This window comes from Chrysochloris asiatica, unplaced genomic scaffold (genome assembly GCF_000296735.1).
Source record: "Chrysochloris asiatica unplaced genomic scaffold, ChrAsi1.0 scaffold00007, whole genome shotgun sequence".
In the NCBI taxonomy this organism is placed as follows: domain Eukaryota; kingdom Metazoa; phylum Chordata; class Mammalia; order Afrosoricida; family Chrysochloridae; genus Chrysochloris; species Chrysochloris asiatica.
Window position 1 is genome coordinate 35,066,297 of NW_006408525.1, and position 24,714 is coordinate 35,091,010.

At 52.1% G+C, this 24,714-nt stretch overlaps 1 protein-coding gene across 1 annotated transcript in view; it reads right to left on the reverse strand.

Annotated features, from left to right (window-relative positions):
• SCN4A (sodium channel, voltage-gated, type IV, alpha subunit) overlaps window positions 1–20,338 on the reverse strand; it is a 28,071-nt gene extending 7,733 nt beyond the window's left edge. The window contains exons 1-15 of the mRNA XM_006833580.1: window positions 20,063–20,338; window positions 19,861–19,979; window positions 19,652–19,741; window positions 19,321–19,449; window positions 18,863–18,954; window positions 15,864–16,196; window positions 14,993–15,056; window positions 14,638–14,779; window positions 13,538–13,747; window positions 12,828–12,957; window positions 10,722–10,960; window positions 8,851–9,024; window positions 7,796–8,152; window positions 2,969–3,448; window positions 467–605 (exon numbers count right to left, since the gene is read on the reverse strand). Coding sequence (XP_006833643.1) covers window positions 467–605; window positions 2,969–3,448; window positions 7,796–8,152; window positions 8,851–9,024; window positions 10,722–10,960; window positions 12,828–12,957; window positions 13,538–13,747; window positions 14,638–14,779; window positions 14,993–15,056; window positions 15,864–16,196; window positions 18,863–18,954; window positions 19,321–19,449; window positions 19,652–19,741; window positions 19,861–19,979; window positions 20,063–20,338 — 2,974 coding nt within the window. The remainder of the gene's footprint in view (window positions 1–466; window positions 606–2,968; window positions 3,449–7,795; window positions 8,153–8,850; window positions 9,025–10,721; window positions 10,961–12,827; window positions 12,958–13,537; window positions 13,748–14,637; window positions 14,780–14,992; window positions 15,057–15,863; window positions 16,197–18,862; window positions 18,955–19,320; window positions 19,450–19,651; window positions 19,742–19,860; window positions 19,980–20,062) is intronic.
• Between the last annotated feature and the right edge of the window lie 4,376 nt (window positions 20,339–24,714).

The following is a 24,714-nucleotide window of genomic DNA, read 5'->3' on the forward strand; positions in this document are numbered from 1 at the left end:
GTTGTCATGCTTCAGTCAGACTTCCTGGGTGCCCCACTTTACTGCCTCCAGCCCCAGGATCCCATCTCCTCCCCTCACCATGGGATCCCAGGGGTGGCTATTGGCTGTTCCCATCCTCCTTCTCCTGGCTAACCAGCCTTCACTGCCAGCTAAGGCCTTGGGTCACATTTTTCTCTGGGGTTCTTTATAAAGGGCTCGTGGGCAGGCCTTGCTTGGAAGAGGAAGTTGAGGAAGAGGATGGCAGTCTTAGCAGCAGCCACTTGCCCTCAGGAGGGCTCTGCACAGAACATGCACAATGCAGCTGTGGAGGGCACCAACACCCCTCGCAGGGTGTATTCTCCCAGGTAAGGTGGGCGAAGCAGGCCTGGCATGGTTTTGGTCACAAGTGCCTGGGGTGGTAGCAGGCTGGGGCTGGGCCAGGCAGTGTCCCCCTCCTGTCCCTGTAGGGTACGGCTCTGGCCCTCACCCTCGGTGAAGCACTCCTCTGGCTGCTCTCCCTCTGGGTTCTCCTCAGCCTGCTCCGCAGGGTCCTCCTCAGGGGGCTTGTAGTCAGCTGTGCTGCAGACGGAGGAGTTTCCATCGTACAGAGGAGGCGGTGGCAGCGTCTGGGGGCCACAGGGTCAGGAGGAGATCAGGCTGGAGACCACCAGGAAAGGGGAGCAACCCAGTCCTTCCTTCCTTCATTTGGTTCTGGATTAGCTATCCCACCTCAGCATGGTACTGGGTGTGGAAGCAGAACCAGACCCAGGGAGGGTGTCTACCCTCAGGGAGCTTCCATTTGCAAAGGGCAGAGCCGAGGCCTGGGAGGGGCAGGGGAACAGGGGGACGTGGACATACTCAGGTAGAATGGGGGTGAAGCCCGACTTGGAAGGCTGGGGTTCTTTTGAGGGGGCAGGGTATAAAAAGGGGGTCAAGATATAATTGGGGTGCCACAGTTAACAGATAATGAACATTTGGTGCCCTGAGGTCTGAGCCTTCCCACCACCAGGGTCTGTTTGGCTGAGAAATCCAGAAAGGATGGAAAATTTTCCCCAGCCAAAATTGTCTCTGCCAAGGGAACCTGATCAGGCAGAGGGGTGGGTGGGGGAGGTGTGCTGGCCCGGCCAGCCTCCTCCCACCTCCTCTGGGGCTGCCTCAGGCCAGTCTGTGGACTCCTGCTTCACTCAGGGGGTGACCCCTTCATGACAGGGTGTGCGACACCCAAGAGAGAGACAGAGAAGAAACACATCAAGAAGGCAGCTTGGGATGACTCTGGGTCCAGAGTGGTGAACAGCAAATGGGGGTTGCTAGGTTGTGGTGGGGAGAGGTTGTCTTTGTTCCCAGTTGACAGAAAGGGAAACCGAGGCACTGAGACTTAGGTCAACTAGGACATTCACTTGCCCCTCCTGTGTACCCCAATTTCCACAAACAATTCTCCTTGGTGTCATGCTTGCCCCCTTTAAGAGTCCCCAGGCCCCTCCCTCCCAAAGCACTGGACCCAGATCTCTGCAGCCCCTCCCCCCCACCAGGCTCCTAGATCCTCTTATCGAGGTCGGCATTTCTTTGGGTATTTATACCTGGGCAGCCTCTTGCTCCCCTGGTAAGTCAGCATGCCACATATTTGGGGGGAATAGGATTCAAGAGTTTTCAGGGCAAAGTTCATCCAGGCTCTGGTTCCCAGCCAGGCCCTGGGCTGATCGGTGGGGTGGCTGGATCTCTGCCCTGGGTGGGTGCTCTTCCCTCCCCACCAGAGCAGGACAGTGGGTGAGAGAGCGCAGGCCAGCTCTCCAAGGAAGACTAGCAGCCTTCTAGGGGAGGCCACCACCCTTGTTGTTGGGGAGGGATAGGAGGAGGGGGCATCTCAGCTCAGCAGCAGCCCCTCTGGGACCCTTTCTGCAGAGTCCAGGAGGGAGCCTTAGCCCACACAGGGAAGCTGGGACAAGCCCTAGGTGGGTCTAGGAGGAACTGGTGATTATAGCATGGATTAAGCAGGAGTTTAAAACTCCAGAGGGGGTGTTAAGAGAGGCCTCTTGGGTGTCTGGGTAATGTTGTTGTTGTTGTCAGGTGCCATCGAGTCGGAACCGACTCATAGTGACCCCATGCACAGCAGAACGAAACAGTGTCCGATCCTGGGCTAACCTCACTACCGCTGCCACACTTGACGCCATCAATGATGCCACCTGGCCGATAATGCAAACGGTTAATTCTCTTGGCTGCTGCTAAAAGGTTAGAGGCACCTCGGAAGAAAAGTCTGGTGGTCTGTTTTGGAACGATCAACCGTCGAAAACCCTATGGATGACGGTTTTATTCTGAAATTTGGGGTCACGGTGACTCAGAATCAACGTAAATTTTTTCCTCCTTAGTTCCCTCAGTCCTCTGGCTGAGGTGCCACAGGTTAGTGTATTGTCCAAGAGCGCCACCTGCTGGCAAGTGAGTGCCCAGGGAGCCAAACTTGCTAAGTGTTGTCAAGTCGGGTCCAATTTATAGCGACTCTGTATAGGGTTTCTGAAGACCGACTGGTGGATTTGAACCTCCAACCTTTTGTTTAGAAGTCCAATGTTTATCCTACAGTGCCTCTCCAAGACTCCAGGCAGCATTTAATAGTCTGTTAATAACAATAGTCCTGGTGTGGCACTGTGGGCTAATGCGTCAGACTACAAAGTCGTTTGAACTACAATGTCAGTGGTTCAAGCTCACCAGCTGCTCCTTGGAAACCCTAAACAGGGTCTCTGTGGGTCGGAATGGACTCAACAGCACTTAACAATGTGGAGGAGTCCTGCTGTGGAGCCAACTGGATGACACTTAACAACTATGTACTTTACAAGCAAAACTCACCTACTGGTCACAATAAAGTAGGTACAGTGACCCCGTCTTATAGAAGGAGAAATCGAAGCTTGGAGAGGTTTCGTGACTTGCTCATAAAAATACATGAATCTGAGTGTACCTGGCCCCCCAGTCCCTAAGCCGGGCCCAGGGACAACGGGCTCACCTTGCTATCCTCAGGCTCTGAGAAGGTGTCTGTCTCCTCTTCTGTGGGCATCTCCAGGTCAGACTCCTCAGAGGCGATGGGCACTTGGATGGTCAGGTAGGGGTTGTTGATGAAGTTCAGGTGGTCCAGCTCGATGTTGGAGGGAGAGCCATCAGCCAGGCTCATGTGGTTCAGGATGTGATTGTCCTTCTTCAGGTCACTGTCCCCCTCCTCGGGTGGTGGCTCCTTCTTCTCGTCCTCAGGGGCATTCTCCCCAGCCTCCAGCGCCTCACAGGGATCCCCAAGGCTGAGCATTATCTCCTTGGGGCTCAGGACCTTGCCATGTAGCAACCCCAGGAGAAAGGTCTTGGCAAAGTTGATGCCCCATTTGATGCGCCCAATGGCAATCTGCAGGTTGTTCATCTCGCCATCCTCATCGGAGGCTGCCAGGCTGTCCGCGCTGAAGGAGCTCAGCAGAAGGGCCAGGAACAGGTTCAGCACCTGGGTAGCAGGGGTTGTGGGAGCCTCAGTTCAGCCTCCGAGCCCCTGGGGGGCGCCACCTTGAGCCAGCACAAGGGACTCAGACTTATTGGTCATATTGACCTCATGCTAAACACACAAGCTAAATCACAACTGCACCCCCACTTTGCATATTAGGAAACTGAGACTTGGGCATATGATGTGGGTGACGAGGCAGGGTGGGTGATGGGGGACTTTAGGATCCCATTTCTGTCCTCCACTGCTACTGTCAGGGATATAATAGGATCAATAACAGGGTTCAGGTATTTAAGATTTACTGGGAAACTTCATTTCAATCCTTTTCCTCCTCTATTCAGTAGAACTTTTTGTTTTACATTTGCCTTTTCTTGTTAAATGAGACTTTTTATCAACTCACTGCTCCCTAGTGCTGAAATGCCTGTCCCCTATTTCTCTGGAAGGGGCATCTGGCATTTCTTCTCCTTGGACTTCCTGGTTTCTGCCCCCTGCCTCCTGCCCCTACTAGAAGGGATTTAGGAAGCCACTGGGTGATGGGGGGCGGAGAGAGGCGTCAAGTTGCCAGAAACACATCTGAGATGGGAATTAGCTGCTCTCTGGGTCAGCAGGCTTTGCACACGACTCCTGCTGGAGACAGAAATAGCCCGGCAAGGCAGGGGGTGGGAGGTGGAGAGGAGGGGGAAGACACGGTGCTTCCCCGCCCAAGGGCTCTGTGGGGGGCGTTATGTGTGAACTAGTCACTCTCTCTTCCTCTTCACAATAGCCCTAAGGAAGTGCCCAATGGCCACACAGACAGGGCTATATGACTCCCATACTCCCTTCTGGAGAATTGGCTTCCTCTGGCAGACAGTTGCTTCCCTGAGACCTGGGGGTGGGTAGGAGGAGCAGTGCCCAACAGCGGACAGCAGCCGTTTTTCTCCCTGCAAACTGGGAAGGCCAGAGAGCTGGGTCTGAAAAGGGTGTCAGCGAAGAGCAAGTGTGTGTGTGTGAGTGTGAGTGTGTGTCAGGAGCCGGCAGGAGAGGGCACAGTGGCATGGACTCTGGAGCCAGACTGCTTGGGTGCAGATCCTGTGCCTGCTACAAATTCACCTCCTGGTGTCTTTGTTTCCTCATCTATAAAACAGAGATCAAATTGCACATCTCTCATAGGGTGGTTGTGAGCATTACACTCATGAAGGCATGCGGAGTACTCAGAATGCTGGGTAAATGCTAAAGGAATGTCAGCTGTCTTCATTGTTACGGGTAGCAACACGTATTATTGGAGTTACACAGACCCAGGTTCTAGACCCAGGGCAGATTCCCCCAAGCTGGGTGCTTCTGAGTAGGGAAGTATGGGTGGTAGAGATACCGTTACCATCTTATAGGGTGACTGAGAAGATTAAACCCCATTGTGCACAGGGTCAAACACACGGCAGGAGGGATGCCCCCAGCCCCTCCTCCTACCCCCTCCAACATCTGAACTTCCTTGACCACGGGTCATGTAACCCTCAAGATCAGATCATCCCCATTTTCCAGAGGAGTAAACAGAGGCTCAGAGAGGTCAAGACTCACAGCTTTCCATCAGTAAGCGGCCAAGAGGGGGCTTGAAAAGTTGTTGAGTTCCCACACATCAAGACAGAACCCAGACCCTCTCAGTCACACCCATATCCCATCCCCACTCTTCACCCCAGATCCTGCCACAAAGTTCTACCAGAGCACCTTCCCTCTCTTTACCCACTCCCCAAGGTTCCCCTCCCTAGGGACAGCTAGTCAGAGTCCTCCTCTCTCTGTCCCCTCATCTCCTCCTGCAGAGAGGTGACCTCAACCCCCAGCTCAGCCCCTGTCCACACGCGCAGTTCATCGATATCTGAGAAGGGCTGAGCCAGCCGCCCAAGGATTCCACAGCCTTTTCAAAACGCGGGGACGTGTGCGTCTTCCCTCCCCCCTTGCCCAGGGCTGTGCCAGCCACCGCAGGGGGGCAGCCGCATAGCACTGCGGACCTGGGCAGGCTGATCCTCCCATTTCAAGAAGGGGAGGAGAGAAGGGTCAGGCCCGGCCATAGAAATGCTGTCAGCTGGACCAAGTCCAGCCCTGTTTCCCTGTTTCTCATCAGGCCCTGCTCTTAGCCTGTACCGTATGCCCAGGCCCAAGCTGCGGAAAAGTGGCAGGACCTATGTGATTGATGCCACCTCTTCCCATTGCCTGCTTGATTTTTCACCTTGTTTTTTTTTTTTACGAATTCCAGGGACAGAGGAAGGAAAGAAGGAAGACAAGGGCCCAACAGTCCCCGTATCTTTGTCTACACTTGCTCTGTCAGCCCTTCAGAAACCCTGTGAGGGTCTATCCTTTTGCACCCGACAGTTAGGGAGCCCAACCAGACTCAGAAGAGAACGGTAGTTGTTCAAGGCTGCGCTGCAGACAGCACACGGCTGGGATTAGAACATAGGCCTGTCTGACGTCATTGATTATCTTGCTACTGTTGGGTCCTTGGGTCAGTTCAGGTTCATAGCAACACTATAGGACAGAGTAGTACAGCCACATAGGATTTCCTAAACTGAAATCTTCCCTTGGAGCAGCTGGTGAGTTCCTTTTGATTAGCCGAGTGCTTAGCCATCGCACCCCAGGGCCCCTCCAGCCACCAGCTCCCTTTTAGGGTGGCCATGAGTCTGACCCAACTCCACGGCACTTAGCGGCAACAACCACTGTCGTCAGTGCTGCTCGTGGTGTGAAGTCCTGGCATGGCGCTGTAGGATAAACACTGGACTACAAGGTTGGTTTGAATGGCAAGGTTAGTGGTTCAAACTTACCAGCCACTCCTTGGAAATCCTACACAGGGTCACTATGAGTTGGAACCAACTCAATGGCACTATACAACAACTCTCACTATGTGGTTCCTGGCATTGTTATCACTTTGGAGCTTGTTAGAGAGTCAGATCTGAAGGCCCCACTGTTGCTAAGTTAAGTGCCGTCGAGTCGATTCCGACTCATAGCGACCTCGTCTAGGGTTTCCAAGGAGCAGCTGGTGAGTCTGAACTGATGAACTTGTGGTTCACAGGCCAAATCTGATCCTACAGTGCCACACCAGGAGTCCCCCACTGCAGAGCTGCAGAATCTCTCGCGTAGCTCAAGTGGTTAGGAGCACAACTGCTAGCTGAAAGGTTTGCAGTTCAAACCCACCCAGAGGTACCTTGGACGACATGCCTGCCAATCTGCTTCTGAAGGTTACAAACCGCCCTGTGCCTGAGAAGCTGGGAGCAACTCAGTGGTAACTAACAACAAGGGTCCAGGAATCTACGTTCTTAAATCAAAAAAGAAACTTACTGTCATCACAGTGATCCTGACTCACAGCAACCCCGTGTGTTACAGAGTAGACCTGAGCTCTGTAGGGTTTTCTTCACTATAATCGTTAAAGAAGCAGATCGCCAGAACTTTCTTCCACAGCATCACTGGGTGGGTTTTCAAACTGCCAACCTTTAGGTGAGTAGTTGAATGTAAACTGTTTGTACCACCCAGGAACCTCAAGTAATTCTTAAGTATGTTAAAATATAAGAACCTCTGGGTAGAGCTATACGAAATCGCCATTTCGGGGATAGAGGTCATTGAAAACATAAGGTATTAGCAATTTCAAGCAGTTCAACTTAATAGAAAATCAGCACTAGAGGGATTTAAAGGAAATCAAGGCAAGAAGCCATATCCCATTGTGAGGAATTCTCAAGGTGGTCCATCTTCAGGAATAAAGGATACACCATATTGCTAGACCACACCTAGGCTGTTGATTCACAGCCAGGGATATATAAGCAAGATGAATTAGGGGAAGGGGAGAAAGAGATCTGTTCTAAGATTAGGAACTTTGAACAAGAACCCGGTCATTAAGACCATGAATGCCATTCGGGCTAGATTGTGGAACTAGGGGGAGGGAACACAGGACGTTTGGGGTAGATTGTAAACTCCATTTGTTGTTGTTGTTAAGTACTGTCGTGTCGATTCTGACCCATAGCTACCCTGTATAAGGTTTCCATGGAGCAGCTGGTGAGCTTGAACCACCGACCTTGCAGTTCAAATGACTTTGCAGTTTGGCGCATTAGCCCACAGCGCCACACCAGGACTCATAGTACCCAGTAAAAGAGGAACTGGAACTGGGGATTTTTTGAGACCGGAGATTCAAACTCTTGGTGGGCCGGCCATGCAGCGCATCTGCCCTGTCTACTGGTTTGGGCGCCTGGTTTTGCAAAATCGAATAAAGAAAACCTTACTCTCGCTAATGCATACAGATTGGATTTCTCGAGCATTTGTCGGTATGGTATCGACAATGTTTTGTTTCTCACTTGGGTTTCCTGAGTGAGGCTGGGAAGCCACCCAGCCGGCCTCACTTACCACAAGATTGCCGATGACCATGACCATGAGGAAGACGGTGAGGCACATGGGCTGGCCGGCCACCTCCATGCAGTCCCACATGGTCTCGATCCACTCGCCACACAGGATGCGGAAGACAATGAGGAAGGAGTGGAAGAAATCGTGCATGTGCCAGCGAGGCAGGCTGCAGTCAGAGGCGATCTTACACACACACTCCTTGTAGCTCTTGCCAAACAGCTGCATTCCCACCACAGCGAAGATGAACACGATGATGGCTAGTACCAGGGTCAGGTTGCCTAGTGCCCCCACAGAGTTGCCGATGATCTTGATGAGCATGTTCAACGTCGGCCATGATTTGGCCAGCTTGAAGACACGAAGCTGCCGGGCAGGGGGACAGCAGGGACGAATGAGTCCCAGGGACCCCAGGTCCAACATAAGGGAACCTCATCCGTAAGAGAGAGAACTAATTCTAATAGTTGGAACCCTTACACCATGCCTCTGAGTGATCTGATTAAAGTGGGGACATCTATATCTATGGATCAAAAGAGGAACAAAAGTCCTTATCTGTTAAAGATACAAACTATAGTGCTTACAAGTGAAATGATAGTTGGGATTTGCTTTAACATGCTTTCCTGTCCCATTAAAGTCTGGGGACAGATGAAACAACAGTTGTAGAGACTTGATAGTGGTTGAAGTGGGGAAATAGCTACATGAAGACTCATTATGCTATCTATACCTTGGGGTATGAATGAGAACTCCTTTAACAAAGTTAAGAAAATCACAGAAATGCCCTGTGGGGTGCTGTCTCACTCCAACCACTAAAGAACTCCTGGAGCCTCAGTTTACAGGTCTGCTCATTGGGGCTGAAGTCCCCACTCCATTCCTGTCCAAGGTCATTATGGAATCAAACCCAATGTTAGCTCCTGCACCCCCAGCAGCCTTGATGAAGCGGCTTTCTTTCTCCCTATTGCACTGGTAAGAATGTGTCATCCACAAGGGCAGAGGGGGACTTTACTCGCAGAATGCTGGCTTCCTGAGGTTTCTCCTCAGCCTCCCACCCTGGGGGTTTCACGTACCAGTCGGAAGGAACGCAGCACAGACAGCCCCTGTACGTTAGCCAGGCCCAGCTCCACCAGACTGAGGGTGACGATGATGCTGTCAAAAATGTTCCAGCCCTGCTGGAAATACTCATAGGGATCCATGGCAATCAGCTTCAGTACCATCTCAGCTGTAAAGATGCCCGTGAAGACCTGTGGGTGGGAAGGGATCCCTGTTACACAGCCTCGGAGCAGAGCTTGTGGATACTGAGGGGAAGGGATCTGGAGTCTGGAGAGGTGCAAGGAGTGGTGCCCACACTCCACATTTGTGTGCAGCCAGGAGGGTAGAATGGTCAGAGCACAGGGAAGAGGTCGGCACAAGCCAGAGACGTGGATCCACCAACTTCTGACTTTGTGACTTCTTGGGACCTCAACTCAATCTTAATGGTCAACATTCATTCATGGTGGCTCACGTTAGAACCTCATTAGTATCTCAATTTCTATGAAGTTGGGAGAGCTGATCACACTTGTTTCATAGCTGAGAAACTAAGAAGTTACATGGTTAGCTCTAAGTCATGCAGCCCAAATACGCCACTGAGTCAGCTCTGAAACTCAGTTCTTGGGGCGTGGGGGTTCAGTTCACTGCCTCTACCTTGACAGACTCTCTATCTTGCTTGGTTCTTGTTGCTAAGTGTCGTCGAGTTGATTCTGACCCATAGCAACTCCGTATAGGGTTTCTGAGGAGCAGCTGATGAGCTTGAACTGCCTATCTTGCGGTTCAAAGCAACTTTGCAGTCCAGCACATTAACCCACAACGCCACACCAGGTGGGGACCAAAAAAGTTTAGTGGACTTGGAGGTCTAGGGTAGGGATCAATGAGGAGCCAGAGTTGCCCCCTAGCCTTGGACATAGGGATCTGAGGACTGCATAGTCCCTGAAAGTTTCCTGGGAACAGCCCTCCCCCTCCCTGTGACAAGCACCTGCTGTCCCGGCCCCCAGCCTGCCTGGGCACATGCTGAGCCCCTCCAGGGAGTTATCCCTGACCACAGCAGGTGCCCAGATGGCAGCACAGTGCGGGCAGGGGGCGGTGGCCGGTGGGACTGGACCATCACACACACCCTGGGAGCAGCTGCACTAGGAGTTCAGAACTTGCCCTTGTCGCTCGAGCCGTGCCTGGGCCTGGCTGCGGCTGCCTCAGCCATCTCCATGAGGATGGACGAATCTGCTGCTCAGGCTGGGCAGTCCAAGGTCTCTGTCTGATTCTGAGCCACCCACCCAGCCTTCATCCTGCTAGATCTCACTCTCCCCTCCTCCTCTGAGGAGCATTTTGCACATTTGCCATTCTGTAACAATTCCTGAGGGAGATGGGAAGGGTGGGGCAGGGGCCAGGCTGGAGGGAAGGCGACTCTCCCTTTGTCAGGCTCCTCTGGGGCTGGCAATGAGGTGATAATGCTCCTAATGGGCAGGGATAAGCAGTGGATCAGTAGATATCAACAATAGCAGGACAGGGATGGGCTGGAAGGGAGCTGGGCTGGCCACTCCCAGAGAAAAGGAGAAATGGTAGCAGCAGGCAAGTGGGTGAGGGGTGCCTGAGATCTCCAGGGTGAGCTTGGGCTTCTTGGGTATGAGCACCCATGTCTATATGCCTCACTGCCTCATTCCTTGGTCTCTCTCAGGCCCATGACAATCTCTGGAAGTGGGGATCCCTGTCACCCAACATCCCTTGTCACCAGGGCACCTGACCCCTCCAGGGACCATTCCACACTTTTCCTGGAACCTAAACTTCATATCTCATAGGTCAACTCATAAACCTCCTTAATATACCAACTCGTGTCTCCCATATCCTGTTCCCCCCACGCCCCCCCCAATAGTGCCTCCCAGCTCAGACACCCATCTTTTGCCCTCCGTACCAGGTTGCCCACACTGAGCACATTGTCGAAGTGCTCGGTCATGGGGTAGTGCTCCATGGCCATGAAGAGGGTGTTGAGCACAATGCAGATGGTGATGCCCAGGTCAACGAAGGGGTCCATGACGATCAGGTGCACGATGTTCTTGAACTTCACCCACAGCGGGCAGCAGTTCCATATGAGCACTTTGTGGGAGCATTTGTACCACCACGGTGGACACTTCTGGTGGGCTTCTTCCAGCTCTGGGAGTGGGACCACACCACAGACACTTGAAGATTCCTGCCTTCTCACGAACCCTCCCCCACCATCAGATCTTTGGTCCCACCTTCCAAGCCCCATCCCTTAACATCCCACATATACCTCAGCATCACACCCCTCAGCAAGGCCTACCCCAAGACCCAACTGTCAGGGCGTCATCCTTAAAGCTGCCTCAAAATTCCACCCTTCGGAGATCTGTCCATCAAAGCTTCATCCTATAAGCTCCATGTGCACTGGCTTTAAAAACCCTCCCCTAAGCCCTGCCTCTCAGTGCCACACATAGAAAGCTCCTCCCCTATAACCTCTGCCTAATAAAAGCCGAGGAAACCCTACACAGGGTCGCTATGAAAGGGAATCAACTCCAATAAACTTAACAACAAATAAGGCCCCACCTCTGAAAGCCCCACTCCTGAACCGCTCTCCTTTAGGCCAGTCTCCTTGGCACAAAGAATCCTGGGGTGGGGGTGGGGCACTGTAGGATAAGCACTGCAATGTTTGCTTGAGCCACAAGGTCGATGGTTCAAACTCACCTGCTGATTCTTGGAAACCCTATACGGGGTAGCTGTGATCTGAACTGACTCAATGATACCCAACAACAATCTTGATACAAAGCCCAGCCCCTGTCCCCCAAGGCGAGGGCTTGATTTCAAGCTGGGCCCTAAGGGAGGCGGGATGTCCTGGGAAGTTGGGTCCCCAGCCCTACCTGCTGCTGGCCAGCTCCCCTCAGGAGCTACCCACTCACCCTCTTCACTGCCACCTCTCCAGGCTGCCCAGTCAAACCATTCTTTGCCACCAGAGTGACTTTTTGGAACCATTTCCTTGCCTACAGCTCTCAAGCCCTGGGGGTTCTGTAGGGCCTATGGACTGATGCTGCCCCTCGGCCAGGCCTTCTGGGGCCCCCCACTGCTGTAGGCAGGTGTCCTCCTTGCCCCACCATAGCAGGAACCCCCTTAATGAGCACAGCTCATTTATGAGGCAAATACGATTAGACCACCCAGTCCATTGATAGGAAAGGGGTCTGGACAGTGGCTGAGTGCATGGTTAGGACATCCCAGGGCTAGGGACCAGCTGACCCTACCCCGACCAGGAATTAATCTCTCTTCCCTTCCAACGCTACTGCCAATTCCTAATGTCTGAGCCCGGAACACCTGGGCCAGTTCCAGCCTCAGCATTCAGGGCACACACAGACAGACAGACAGACACCTGGCCCCATGTCATACATGTTCAGGTGAGATGGTGCCCTCAAGAGGCTTGCACAAAGTCCTTCAGGACCCTAAACTCTTCCCTGGTGACCTGGGGGAGGGGACCAGATGGTCTTGAACTTTACCCAGGGGCTGTAGCTTCCTATGGGTCTGAGTCAGATTTCTTCCCCTCTTTCCTCCCTCCCTCTCTTCCTCCCTCTCATCCATCCACACCCCTTCTGTCTCTTTCCATTCACTAATGTTTCAGTTAATCTGGGTGTCTACCCTGTAGCCTCATCCTATTCTCCTCCTGACACTGTGGGGAGGGCGGGAAGGGGGGCTGTGATTCCACCTGGGTGGAGTCTGACCTTTAACTTCTACCCAGAGGATACTTGCGGATCAGCAGCTCTGGTTTCCGGAGGTTGGGCCTTCCTGGTTAGTATTATTAGCCTGCCTTTCCCCATGGCCTGGCAGCCCCCAGGCCCTCCCGGAAGCCCCCAGTTCCCGCAGCCAGGGCTTGCAGCCAGAGCTGGATCAGGGGAAACCACAACTATATTTATCATGACCATTTCTTCGATGCCAAGATAGTTACTATAGTCCTGAAACTGGGCTGGCTGGGCCTTACCCTGCCCCCTCAGGGTTGGGTGGGCCTGGGGTGCAGGGCACTTACCTTCCAAGGCATCAGAAATGGCGCTGTCTGCACTGCAGCTCGGCCTCGGGGGACCCTTCTCCCCCGACGCTGTATCCAGACTGCCATTGCAGTCTGCCTCCCGAGCTTCCAGAGCCTGAGCGGCCTTGGCCTGCAGACCACAAGTCCCAGTCTGAGCCAGGGGATGGATGATGACCTCTGACCCTTCTTCTTGGCCTGTGCCAAGCCTAGTTTGGGGGTGGGGTGGGGGTAGGACCCGACTTCCAGGGCAGGGGTTGCGATGGGCATAGCAGGGTAGGGACCAAACTGACTGAGGACCACCCCCTCAACTCTCATGCCCTGACAGACCCTTGTGCTTGAGATGGTGAGAAAGTGGGTAGCTGCTCTTTAGGCTGCATCAGGACCCAACCTCTCCCTCTACTTGGACCCATGCTCAGCCCAAAGAATCACAGGGTCAGAAACATGAATTATGAATCTGGGTTGATTAACTTCAGATTCCTTGTTCCAGGTGGGGTTGTGAAAGCAGAGACCTACCTCCCTACCATGTGGATGCAGCCATCCCACCAAAGCCCCCAGCCTGGGCCTTCTGTTCCTCCTGCTTCGAACCCCTGCCCCCTACCCCTCCCTCACCCTTAGCCTGGTGGTGGTGGTGGTGGGGGTGATGTTGGGGGGGTGGGGGTAAGTAGCTGAGCAGCCCAAGATGAGGGGTAGAGAAACCCCTGTGTCCAGACCTTCTCCACTTCCTCTTGGTGCTTTTTAAATTTCTCCATCATCTGTTGAAACTCCTCTTCTTTCTCCTGATTCTCGGCCAGCGTGGCCTCGTTCTGTTCAGCGTAGGCCATGGCCACTACAGCTAGGATCAGATTGATGAGGTAGAAGGAGCCCAGGAAAATGATGACCACAAAGAAGATCATGTAAGTCTTGCCAGCTGCTCGGAGGGTCTGGAGGTGGGGGTGAGGGTGGTGTCACATGGCATCGCATTTCAACCCTGCTCTCTGTCACTCACTGCCCCTTTCCACACACCCATTACCCAGATGGGTAAACTGAGGGTCCCTCATAGAGCCTGGGGATCTGAGTACTTTTGAGGCAGGTATGGCTGTCCTTGACAGGCTAAGTTATGTTCCAGAGAGTTTTAGAGTAGGGGACAAACTACCTAATAAGCAAGGTAAGCCCATGCAGTTCAGAGAATACCGTTGGAACCCACACTTTCCTAATATCCTAGTTTAGAACTCTGAGGATCTCAGCCAATCACCCCCAGATGAGAGATTTAAGATAGAAAATAGTGAACATGGGCTTTGGGGTCAGCTTGAACCCTAGCTTTGCCACGGTGCCTGCGCCTAGAAAGAGCTCATTAAATGCGAGTGGTCCATATGGTAATTAACATCATCAGTGTCAGAAACCTCAGCAGGCACCTCAGGTAGCTCCCAACTCCCCCTGCAAACAGTGGTGGTGGTGGTGAGGTGCCACGGAGTCGGTTCTGACTCATAGCGACCCTGAACGGGGTTTCCGAGGCTGTAAATCTTTATGGGAGCAGAAAGCCTCATCTTTTTCCCGTGGAACAGCTGGTAGTTTCAAACTGCTGACCTTGAGGTTAGCAGTTTGACTCGTAACCACTACGCTACCAGAGATCCTTCCTGCAAACAGTAGAAGCTGAAATACACATGTACGGGCAAAATGGAGTTTCTAAGGTGTACTGTGAGGTTTGAGGCATACACCTCAGCTTTTATATCAAAAGTGGGGAAGAAAAGGTGGTAGCTGAGGGGTTGCCTAGAAGAGATGGCCCTTGTTGGGGTGGCTGTAGGGATGAGGGGTAGGATGAAGGCAGTTGTACCAGCTGGAAGAGGTTCTCCCAATAGTCTTGTGTCATGAGTCGAAAGAGAGACAGGAAGGCCCAGCTGAAGGTGTCGTAGCTGGTGTAGCCATAGTTGGGGTTCCGCCCAGCCTTGATGCACTCGTAACCCTCGGGGCAGTGCCTACAGATGGGACAGGGACTAGGTTTAGGGAGGGAGGGAAAGTCCAGCTGGGGGGCAGAGATGGAGAACCTCAAGGAAACAATCCTTCAGTTCTGTCTGGGCCCCTGAAAACAGGAGAGTGTTCATTTATGCCCATGCCCTGGCACTTTCCCCCTACCCCCAACCCCAGGTCCTTATTCTGATCCTAATCCCCACCCACCCAGCATCACTCACCCAGCGTCACTGCTGTTCCCACAAAGCAGGGCATCACTGGAACCCTCCAGAAAATAGAAGTTCCCTTTGGGAAGCAGAGACCACAAAATAGGCATGTTACCCACATGTACTCACTATGAGCACATAACCTCTGGACACATCTGTGTGGATTGCCTATACCAAAGGGTGCTCCTTGGCTGTCCCTCCCCTTTCCTTAAGGGCAGCCTCAAGTTCCAGTGCTCAGAACTAGCCTCTGGGGAGGTCCCTTGCAGTAAGCTTAGCTCTAAGTTCAGTGCTTAGTGTGGTTGTCAAAGTTGAACACAGCAGGGGTACAGAGAGAGATGGGAGGAACGTGTATGTGAGTGTGCCTGGGCACTGGAGTGAGGGCTGAGCTGGAGCTAGAATCCAGGGTGCCAGGCTGAGAAGGGGCACCTTTTCTAACTTGTATGCACTCTAAGTGACTGTGTGAGAATTTGATGTGTTATGTGTGGGTGTGTGATGTGATGTGGATGGGTGGGTGCTTGACAGTGGCTCTTCCAAGGTGTGAACAAGTAGTGTGATGAGGAAAACAGGGTGTGCACAAGTGAGTGGACTCTCAAAAAGATTTAGAACCTGGTGCTGTCCAAGCAATTCTTTCTCATGGTGACCCGACGTGTTGCTGAGTAGATCAGTGCTTTCTTGGCTGTAGTCTTTACAGAAGCAGACTGGCAGGCCTATCTTCTGTAATGCCACTGGATGGGTTTGAAGCACCAATCTTTAAGCAATCACAAACTGCTTGTGACACCCAGGGACCTAACTCCATTTGGCCATGCTGCTTGTCTGACAAAAGGCTGAGGAAGGGCCGCCTTGAAGCTGAGACAGATCCCATTTGTGTCCTATCTGCTATTCTTACCTTCGTCGCTGATGTAGGCATCCCAATCAAAGGTGAAGTTGCCGACCCAACTCTCCTGGCTGTTCCATGTGTCATTGCCGTACCACGTGTCATTGCCGTACCACGTGGTGTTACCGTACCACGTGTCGTTGCTGTACCACGTGTCATTGCCGTACCATGTGGTGTTGGTGTCATTAAAGGGTGGGGGCCAGCGCACGCACTTCTGCCTCAGGTTTCCCATAAAGAGCTGCAGGCCCACCAGGGCAAAGACACTCAGACAGAAGACCGTGAGGATCATGACGTCAGACAGCTTTTTCACTGACTGTATCAGGGCCCCCACGATCGTCTTCAGACCTGGCGGTAGAGAGGGTAGAGTCTCAGTGTCTGGGGAGGACAGGGCAGGGTAATAATTTATTGCTCTGCCCCTCCTCCATCTTCTTTAGGGCCCAATTTACTGGGCAGGACTTCCAGAAGTCTTCCCAAATTAACCCCACCCTTCTGTGGTGATATAGTTAATGATAGTGAAGGCATTTGGAAAAAATGTTGTCAAGAAAGGAGGCACAACTTAAAGACTGTAACCAAAGTCACTGAATTGTACATCGTGGTAGGAGCCATTGAAGTGGTGTATGTTTTGTTTTGTATAATTTGCCCAAAAAAAGTAACTTTCCCCTCTTCTCTGATCATATCCTCTCTCAAGAACCTTAGAATCGCCAAGAATCTCAGCCACTAAGAGAACAGACATAAAGACTCCATGGGCTGTTTCCTGACCTGTGGAGCTCTGAGGAGTCACATAAAACCATTGATAGTCAACTTGATTCTAACTCACGATGACCCATGTGTGTCTGAGTAGAACCATGCTCCATAAGGTTTGCAATTTCTTTCTTTCAAGGTGCCCCTGGGGAGACTCAAACCTCCAGTCTTTGAGTTAGCAGTGGAGTACATTAGCCATTCTCCCCGTAGGGGCTCCTACAAGACATAGAAAGAAGTTTATTATTATCGATATAACTGTTGTTAGGTCTCACCTCCAAAGCATGCTCCACAGAACACTAATCTTCTAAGCTGTTTTGTTATAAAAAGGGGGTCCAACATGTTTGGGAGAAGTTATGCTCTCTTTGTATTCCATTCTTGGAGTATCTTATTAAAAGCTCTGGAAAGTCCTGCACAAACATCGTTGAATTTTGTTTAATACCCATGTGTCTTTAATTTGTTTGATCACCGAGTCCTTTTTCTTATATTGTTGTTGTTAAGTATCATAGCGACCCCACGTACAACAGAACGAAACACTGCCTAGTCCTGTGCCATCATCACAATTATTGCTACACTTGAGCCCACTGTTGTGGCCATTGTACAACTCCATCTCGTTGGGGGGTCTCCTCTTTTTTAATGTCCTTCTACTTTACCAAGCATGATGCCCTCCTCCAGGGACTGGTCCCTTCTGATAATATGTCCAAAGTATAAGAGATGAAGTCTGGCCATCTTGGCTTCTAAGGAGCATCTTGGTTGTACTTCTTCCAAAACAGATCTGTTTGTTCTTTTGTCAGTCCATGGCACTTTTAATAGTCTCCTCCAACCTCATAACTCAAATGCATCAATTCTTCTACGATCTTCCTTGCTCATTGTTCAACGTTCACATATATATGAGGCTATTGGAAATACCATGGCTTGGGCCAGGCATATCTTAGTCTTCAAACTAACACCTTTGCTCTTGAACCTTTTTCTTATCGTGTCTACTAACTCTGCAGGAGTAGTAGGGTTTACTAGATGACCTTGACCAAACCCCCAAAATTCTGCCCCTTTGGTCAGACAAGGTCATAAAGAGTTCTTCAGGAATTCCAGGGACAGAATCCCACCATCTATGATGGACCCATAGCTTCTTCCTTGGGTGTGGTCATGGTGTCTCTTCAGTTTTAGCTCCCTTTTCTCATCCTATATGGAAAACAAATTCTCACGAGCCTCCTCATAAACACCCTCTTGAGCCTTAAGGATGATGGAAATAGGCACAAAGATAAGGTTGACCTTTGGCTCAGTCAGTGGCCTCTGTGCATGTGGTCTTAGATAAGCATTCCACTCTCACAACCTCACCTGCTTCCCCTGCCATACAAGGGCTGTGGACTAGAAGAGACCTATGATATTTTCTGGAGTCCCTGGGTGGTGCAAACGTTGGTTGCATCCAACCACTAACTGAAAGATTGGAAACTCGAATATGCCCAGGATGGTTCAGCAGAAAGGCCTAGTAATCTAGTCTGGAAAACCCTATGGAGCATAGGTCTGCTCTGACACAGATGAGGTCACCATGAACTGAGGACATCTGGTAACTGCAGTGGTACTTTCTAGCACTCAGATGTAACAATTTCTCCCTTTCCCCAGAGCCTGTTCTCCATCTCTTTTCATTCACCTTTCTCTTCCTTGACTGAACTTTCTCTGATTTCTCCACAGGCTTCTTTGAGGTTGGGACGATCCCGATTCTATTTATTCCATTCTTCCTGATAGACCTTCCTTTGGAACTGTCCTGGTCTCCTTGCTTGGTGGATGTGTGGTGTGTTCCTAATTGAATCCTGAGGGCTGGGACTTTTGTGATGGATTCTCTTTGTAACTCTGTCTCCAATGGAAGTCTCAGCTCTGCCTCATTTGTTTGTTTCATTTAACATGCACGTGCGTATCATAGACTATGCGCCAGACACCTCGTAGATATGAAGACACTTAACTCTCTTAACAACCCGGTCAGTGGATGCTGCTAGTACCCCACCCTTTACAGATAAGGAAATGGAGATACAAACAGAGTAAACCACCTGCCCAGGTCACACAGTGAGGAAGTGTTGGAGGTAAGAATGGAACCCAGGCAATCCTGAACCTGGGTTCATAACCACCTTGCTAGGCTATCTTCCTGCCTGGGACTCCTCTCTCTGGCCATGTCACCGCTCTGTCCAGGGCAGGCTCCTGGAATGTGAGTGTCAGGCCGCAACCCTGAGCATGAGGTAGCTAACTGGCCCAGGCAGAGGGTCCCTGCACCACCCTGGTACCTGGGATGACTGTGATGGTTTTCAGGGCCCGTAGCACTCGGAAGGTCCTCAGTGCTGAGATGTTGCCCAAGTCCACAAACTCTGTGAGGTACCTAAGTGGAGTGAAGGCTGTGTCAGAGCTGGGGGTGAGTAGTAGGGCAGAGAGTCCTTGTAGTTGCTGGGCCGAAGGGGCTAGTCCAGGCATCCCAAGGTTCCTATTGGAGCCCCAAGGTGGGAAAGGCAGTTCAAGGAAGTCTGCTGCTGAGGGCTGGGGGTGGGAAGGCTGATCCAGCAATCCCAGTGGGTATGGATTAGGGGAAGGAAGCATAGGAAAGCACACAGCTCATGATCTGTGCTGCAGAACTGGGGAGTTCTGAAGGTCACCCCACTATGCCAGTCAGCCCAGCCAGCTGCCCTCTGGGGTCTGGTCTCCTCCCCGAGCCCACTGCAGCCTTAGATGCCCCTGGGGCCCTGCTCACGCCATCATGATGACGCTGAAGTCCAGCCAGTTCCAGGGGTCTCTGAGGAATGTGAAGTCATCGATGCAGAAGCCTCGGGCCAGCATCTTAATAAGAGACTCGAAGGTGTAGATCCCAGTGAAGGTATACCTGGTGGGGAGGGAAGTGGCCAGGGCCAACTATGTCACACCAGATGCCGGTGTGACCTCCCAGAAGGGAAATGTACCACTCGGGGGAGCTGAGGACATTGACAGTGTGTGTCTCCCTGGTGACCAAGAGCAGCGTCACTCTGAGCATCCTCAGGGGTGCAGACATGTGGCACTGGTTGTGACCCAGAGCGGAGGGTACTTACTCCACGTCCTTGGACCAGGGAGGTGGGTCACTCATGGTCATGAACACACAGTTGCTCAAGATGGTAATCATGATGAACATGCTGAACAGCGTTGGGGGGACGGTCAAGGAAAGTAGAGGAGCAGGTGGGAAGAGGGGCAGACAGGGCACTTCGCTTTGCCCATCCATCCCTGCCCCACGCGCCCCACACACCCCACTCGGTCAGGATATGAGTGGATGAGCACCTTAATGGCACAGCGTCTGATGACACTGAAGGGGCTCAGCAGGTAGAGCGCGGGCGTGGCGGAGAAGCGGAAGATGGCCTTGCCTTTGTTAAGCACGATGAAGGTCTATGGTAGGGAGAGAACCAGTGAGGCCTAGGGACAGACAGCTGGGTGGACACAGACAGACAGGCAGCCCCCCAGGCCCGGACCTTCTTGTCACAGTAGTAGGGGTCCAGGTCTTCCAGGGGGATGCCAATAACCTCTGGCGGGGGGTCCCCATAGATGAGGGGCAGCCCCTTGCCGGCCTCCAGGTCGCTGCGGGGTTTGCGCTCAGGCTCCTCGATTTCCATCTGTTTGTTGCGCAGCAGCCGGGCCTCCTCGTCCACAGCCCGCTGTTCTATGGCTGCCAAGGACTCCCGGGTGAAGGGTCGCAGGCATTCGGGGCCCAGAGGCACCAGGGTGGGCACCAGAGACACCCTGGCCATCTTTGCATCCTGAGCTCAGGGACCAGGAGGCCAGTGGGCAGCCTGGGCAGCTGCAGCGTGCAGCCCCTACGGTACTGGGTGGCCACCCCACCCTGGACCTGCTGTCTGCTACTCACCTCCCACCTGCCCAGGGTCAGGCCAGGGTGGCCGGTGTGAGGTACTTGCAGGGCGGGGTTGCTGCTGCCTAGGTGCCGGACACAATAGCATCCCCCCTGGGGGGCCCCTGCACTGCACTGTCCCTGGCAGCGGGGTCGGCTGCCCTCAGGGCTGACAGCAAACCAGAATCTCTTCAGCTGTTGGAAGGTGTCTTCAACCACCTCCTTAGCTTAAACTTCGGGAACTACGTGGCTCCAGCCTACAGGGACAGAGAGAAAACTACAACTGGTGTGCCCACTGTGACCCAGACCACAAGTGGGGAGGGGAGGGAGTCAGGGTGAACTGTGGGCACTGGAGGAAGAGACTAGGGTAGGACCGGCAATTGGATTTGATCTTGAGGGTCAACTTGGATTGATTGATCCTGGCTGCCTGGAGCTCTGGGTGGAAACTTACTTGTATCTAAACTCAGTGGGAAAAATTGCTGTGATTGATTAGTGATGTCTGCCAGGGGCACGGGAAAGGAGACTGGTATGTATAAGCCATTTCTGGGCTGCAGGGAAGGGAAAAGGAAGATGTGAGGGTGTCAGGTCTACCTTCCTGAGCTCTAGAGCAGCTTAGTGTTGGACTGGGAGTGGGAAGATGGGAGACCCACAAAAGCTCCTTCCCACAGGGACCAAGGGCTCTAAGTACTACTAGGCAGGAAGAGCTGGAACAGGAAGATGCAGGTGGCGTGTGGGCCACGTCAAAAGAGCCTCCAATGAACTCCCAGGCTCATTCGTGGTGGGTAGGAAGGGTCACCCACTAGGAAGCCTTTAAGCCTGTAAGGACAGTCAGCTGTCTCCTGGCTCAGTCCCTAGGCCTCTCCTGTCCCCTGTCCCCTTCTACCCAGCCCTCCTGAGCCTGCTTTCTGTAGCTAGTCTTGGAGGGATGGCCCCTATCAGCAGGGAAACACAGAGAGATCACTGCAGTCACCCACAGTCACTGCAAGGCCTAGCAGACTAACCTCCCAGAACAACCCTTCCCACAGGGACCTGGGCAGATCTCCCCCAGAACCTCTCACAACTACTACACACAGGGGATATCTCCTCACAACAGGCCCAGATGCCTATAGAAGTGCCACTGCCCTGGCCACCATGGGCACTTTCTCAGGCTTGGCCAACAGGTGGGAAGGATGGCCCAGGGAGAGGCCGGAGCCATTGGGCAGAGCTGGCCACTCCCATCCATGCCTGCTCTCCAGCTGTTCCCTCCCATCACCGGAGGAGTCGTGTTTCCAAGGGGATGACTCTGCTCATTCCTGCTGACCCTGTTCCTCAGCTGCTCATTGGCCCCATTGTATGTAAGCACCTCCACATAACACACACAACACACATACAACAGACAGCATATACACAACACACAACATGCCACATGCACACTACAATACTCATTAGCCTGAAATCATCCCACCCTCATACACATGTGCACACAGAGCCTCAGTTGCACCCCACCACTCCCCACAGCCTGGTCATGTACTTCACCAGCATCATCCTCATAACCAACACTCCTAGACACACTAACTTGACCCTCAGGTTCACTTGCCACCAGACAGAAGACACTGACCAGCAAGATGGCCTTGGAAGGACCTCAAGGTTACTGACTATCAACTCTGTTCACAATTCTGCTTGTCTAAGACTCTCTGACCTAAGTACCACCCACTAGCTCCTCCACAGGAGCTCAAATGGGACCTAAGTACCACCCACTAGCTCCTCCACAGGAGCTCAAATGGGACCACAAAACACAAGAATGTGCAGTCTGGCTCCCAACCCCTAATGTTCTTTAGAAATGACTTTGGCCTGAGCCACTAATGGTTCTCGTGGACAGACCCTGAAAGGTCTTCTCAGCTGGACTTCCTTGCTTTTCTGGACTTCACCCACATCTTAGACAAACTCATCACCTTTCTTCTTGAAGGAAGAGTGTGCCTACTCCTCTGGCCATCTCTGCCCTGCATGGTCCTTCTTCCCTGCCTCGAGAAAACGCTTGTTCTTTGGACCTGGTTGGCAGCCCTGCCTTCTTTTTACAGCATGCACCCTCTCCCTGTCCATAGCTCCCTGTCACGGGAACACCTGTTGCCCACTCTTTTCCGTGTACTGCCCTGCCATATAGCTCCCACTTCCCTGATGGCCACAAGCTGATCAAGTCAGGCCCCCCTATTAGATGGGGCAACAGTCAGCCTTCACAGCTCTTCTTGTTGTTAAGGACTATTGGTTCTGATGCATAGTGACCCTGTATAGGATTTCTGAGGAGTAGCTGGTGGATTTGAGCCATCAGTCTTGCAGTTAGCAGCCCAGTGCTTATCCTACAGTACCACACCAGGACTCCTTCATATACTGATCATTAATATCCTACTAATGTAGCACTAAGGAGCCCTAGTAGCGTATAGGTTACGAATCGGGCTGCAAACTGCAAGGTCAACAGTTCGAAACTACCAGCTGTTCCGCGGGAGAAAGATGAGCCTTTCTGCTCCCGTAAAGATTTCCAGGAGCAGAAAGCCTCGGAAACCCTGTACAGGGTTACTATGAGTCGGAACCGACTCCATGGCACATAACCAACCAACCAACAAATCAATGTAGCCCTGGAGCCTGGTGTGGCACTGTGGGTTAATGCGCTAGACTGCAAAGCCGTTTGAACTGCAAGGTTTCACTCTTCGGAAACCCTATACAGGGTTACTATGGTCGGAACCGACTCGACGGCACTTAACAACAACAATGTAGCACTAAGAAGCTCTGGTAGTATAGTGGTGATGAATTGGGCTTCGAATCTCATGGTCAGCAGTTCGAAAGTATCAGCAGTTTCGCAAGAGAAAGATGAGGCTTTCTGCTCCCGTAAAGATTTACAGTCTCGGAAACCCTGTACAGGGTCGCTATGAGTCGAAACGGACTCCACGGCACATAACAACAACAACAACAATGTAGCCCTGGACTGCAAGGTTGGCAGTTCAAGCTTACCTGCCAGTCCTCAGAAACCCCATACATGGTCACTATGCATTAGAACCGACTCGGCGGCACTTAACAACAACAAGTGTCTTGTTATACGGAGCACAGTGACTTCATATGATAAATACTGGGCTGTTAACCACAAGGTCCTCGGTTAGAGAGGTTTTCGATTCCCATGAAGATTTGGGTCATTATGAGCTCGAAGTAGCTTGACAGCTTTTACTACCAAGCAACAACAGTGTGTGGCACTGTATGTGTGTGGCAATGGTTCAAATCCACCAATCATTCCTCAGAAACCCTATTGGCCCATTGACACATGTCTGTTCCCAGGTCTCCAGACCCTGACATACCACAGACAGCCTGCCTCTCCTCCTGCTGTTCCCCAGAAATAAAAAGTTGCCATCAAGTTGACTCTGACCCTCATGGTGACCCACGTGTGTCAGAGTAGAACTGGGCCCAGAGGGTTTCCAACCTTTCTTCCGAGGTGTCCCTGGGTGAACTCAAACTTCCAACCTTTTGGTTAGCAGTTGAGCACACATTTGCACCACTTGGGGACTCGGCTGCTCCCCAGTTGACCCTAAATGGGACTCCTTGTCTCGTCCTTTCAAAATTTGGTCTTCATTCTAAATTCCTCTTTTCCTACACTCTTCACTAACCCTGAAGCCGCTTCATGTCTGGAATTCTTGCTCCGTGTGGAAATAAATGTTCATGTTGCTTGGGTCAGTTGAGGTATGGTTGTGGTTGCTGGCTACAGCTCCTCAGTCTCCTGATTTACCCTCCCCAGCATCCTCTCCACTCTCCTATTGTTTCCCTTCATTCATTCTCACCTGCTCTCTTTCAATAATCTCCCTACTTCCAGGCTCCCTTCCAGGACTTCAGACTGATTCTTCTCAGCTCAGTCATGGGCAATGAAGTAAAACTGGAACGGGCCTGAATTTGTAAAATGTGTGTGTACCAGAATGGTAACCGGAACGGAAAAAATGATAAGTCAATGACACCCTGCTAGAAACGTAATCTCCTTGTTAGATAATAAGGACAGTATGCATATAGCTCAGCAACCAAATCTCTTGACCAGTTCAGTTGGAAACAATGAAGTCCTGCTCAAAGGCGGCACTCTTCATAATCCTGGCAACAGGCCAATCTCCTGCTCCTGAAAGGCCTCACTACAACGTTCCAAGGTTCCAGCCCATAATTGTTCCCATTCTAGTTATCATTCTGCTCTACCTGAATTAAAAAACATTTAAAAATTCAGGGTGCCTGGCCCTTAAACGTGCCATGTGCCTTTGCTCTCAGGTCAAGAATCACTGC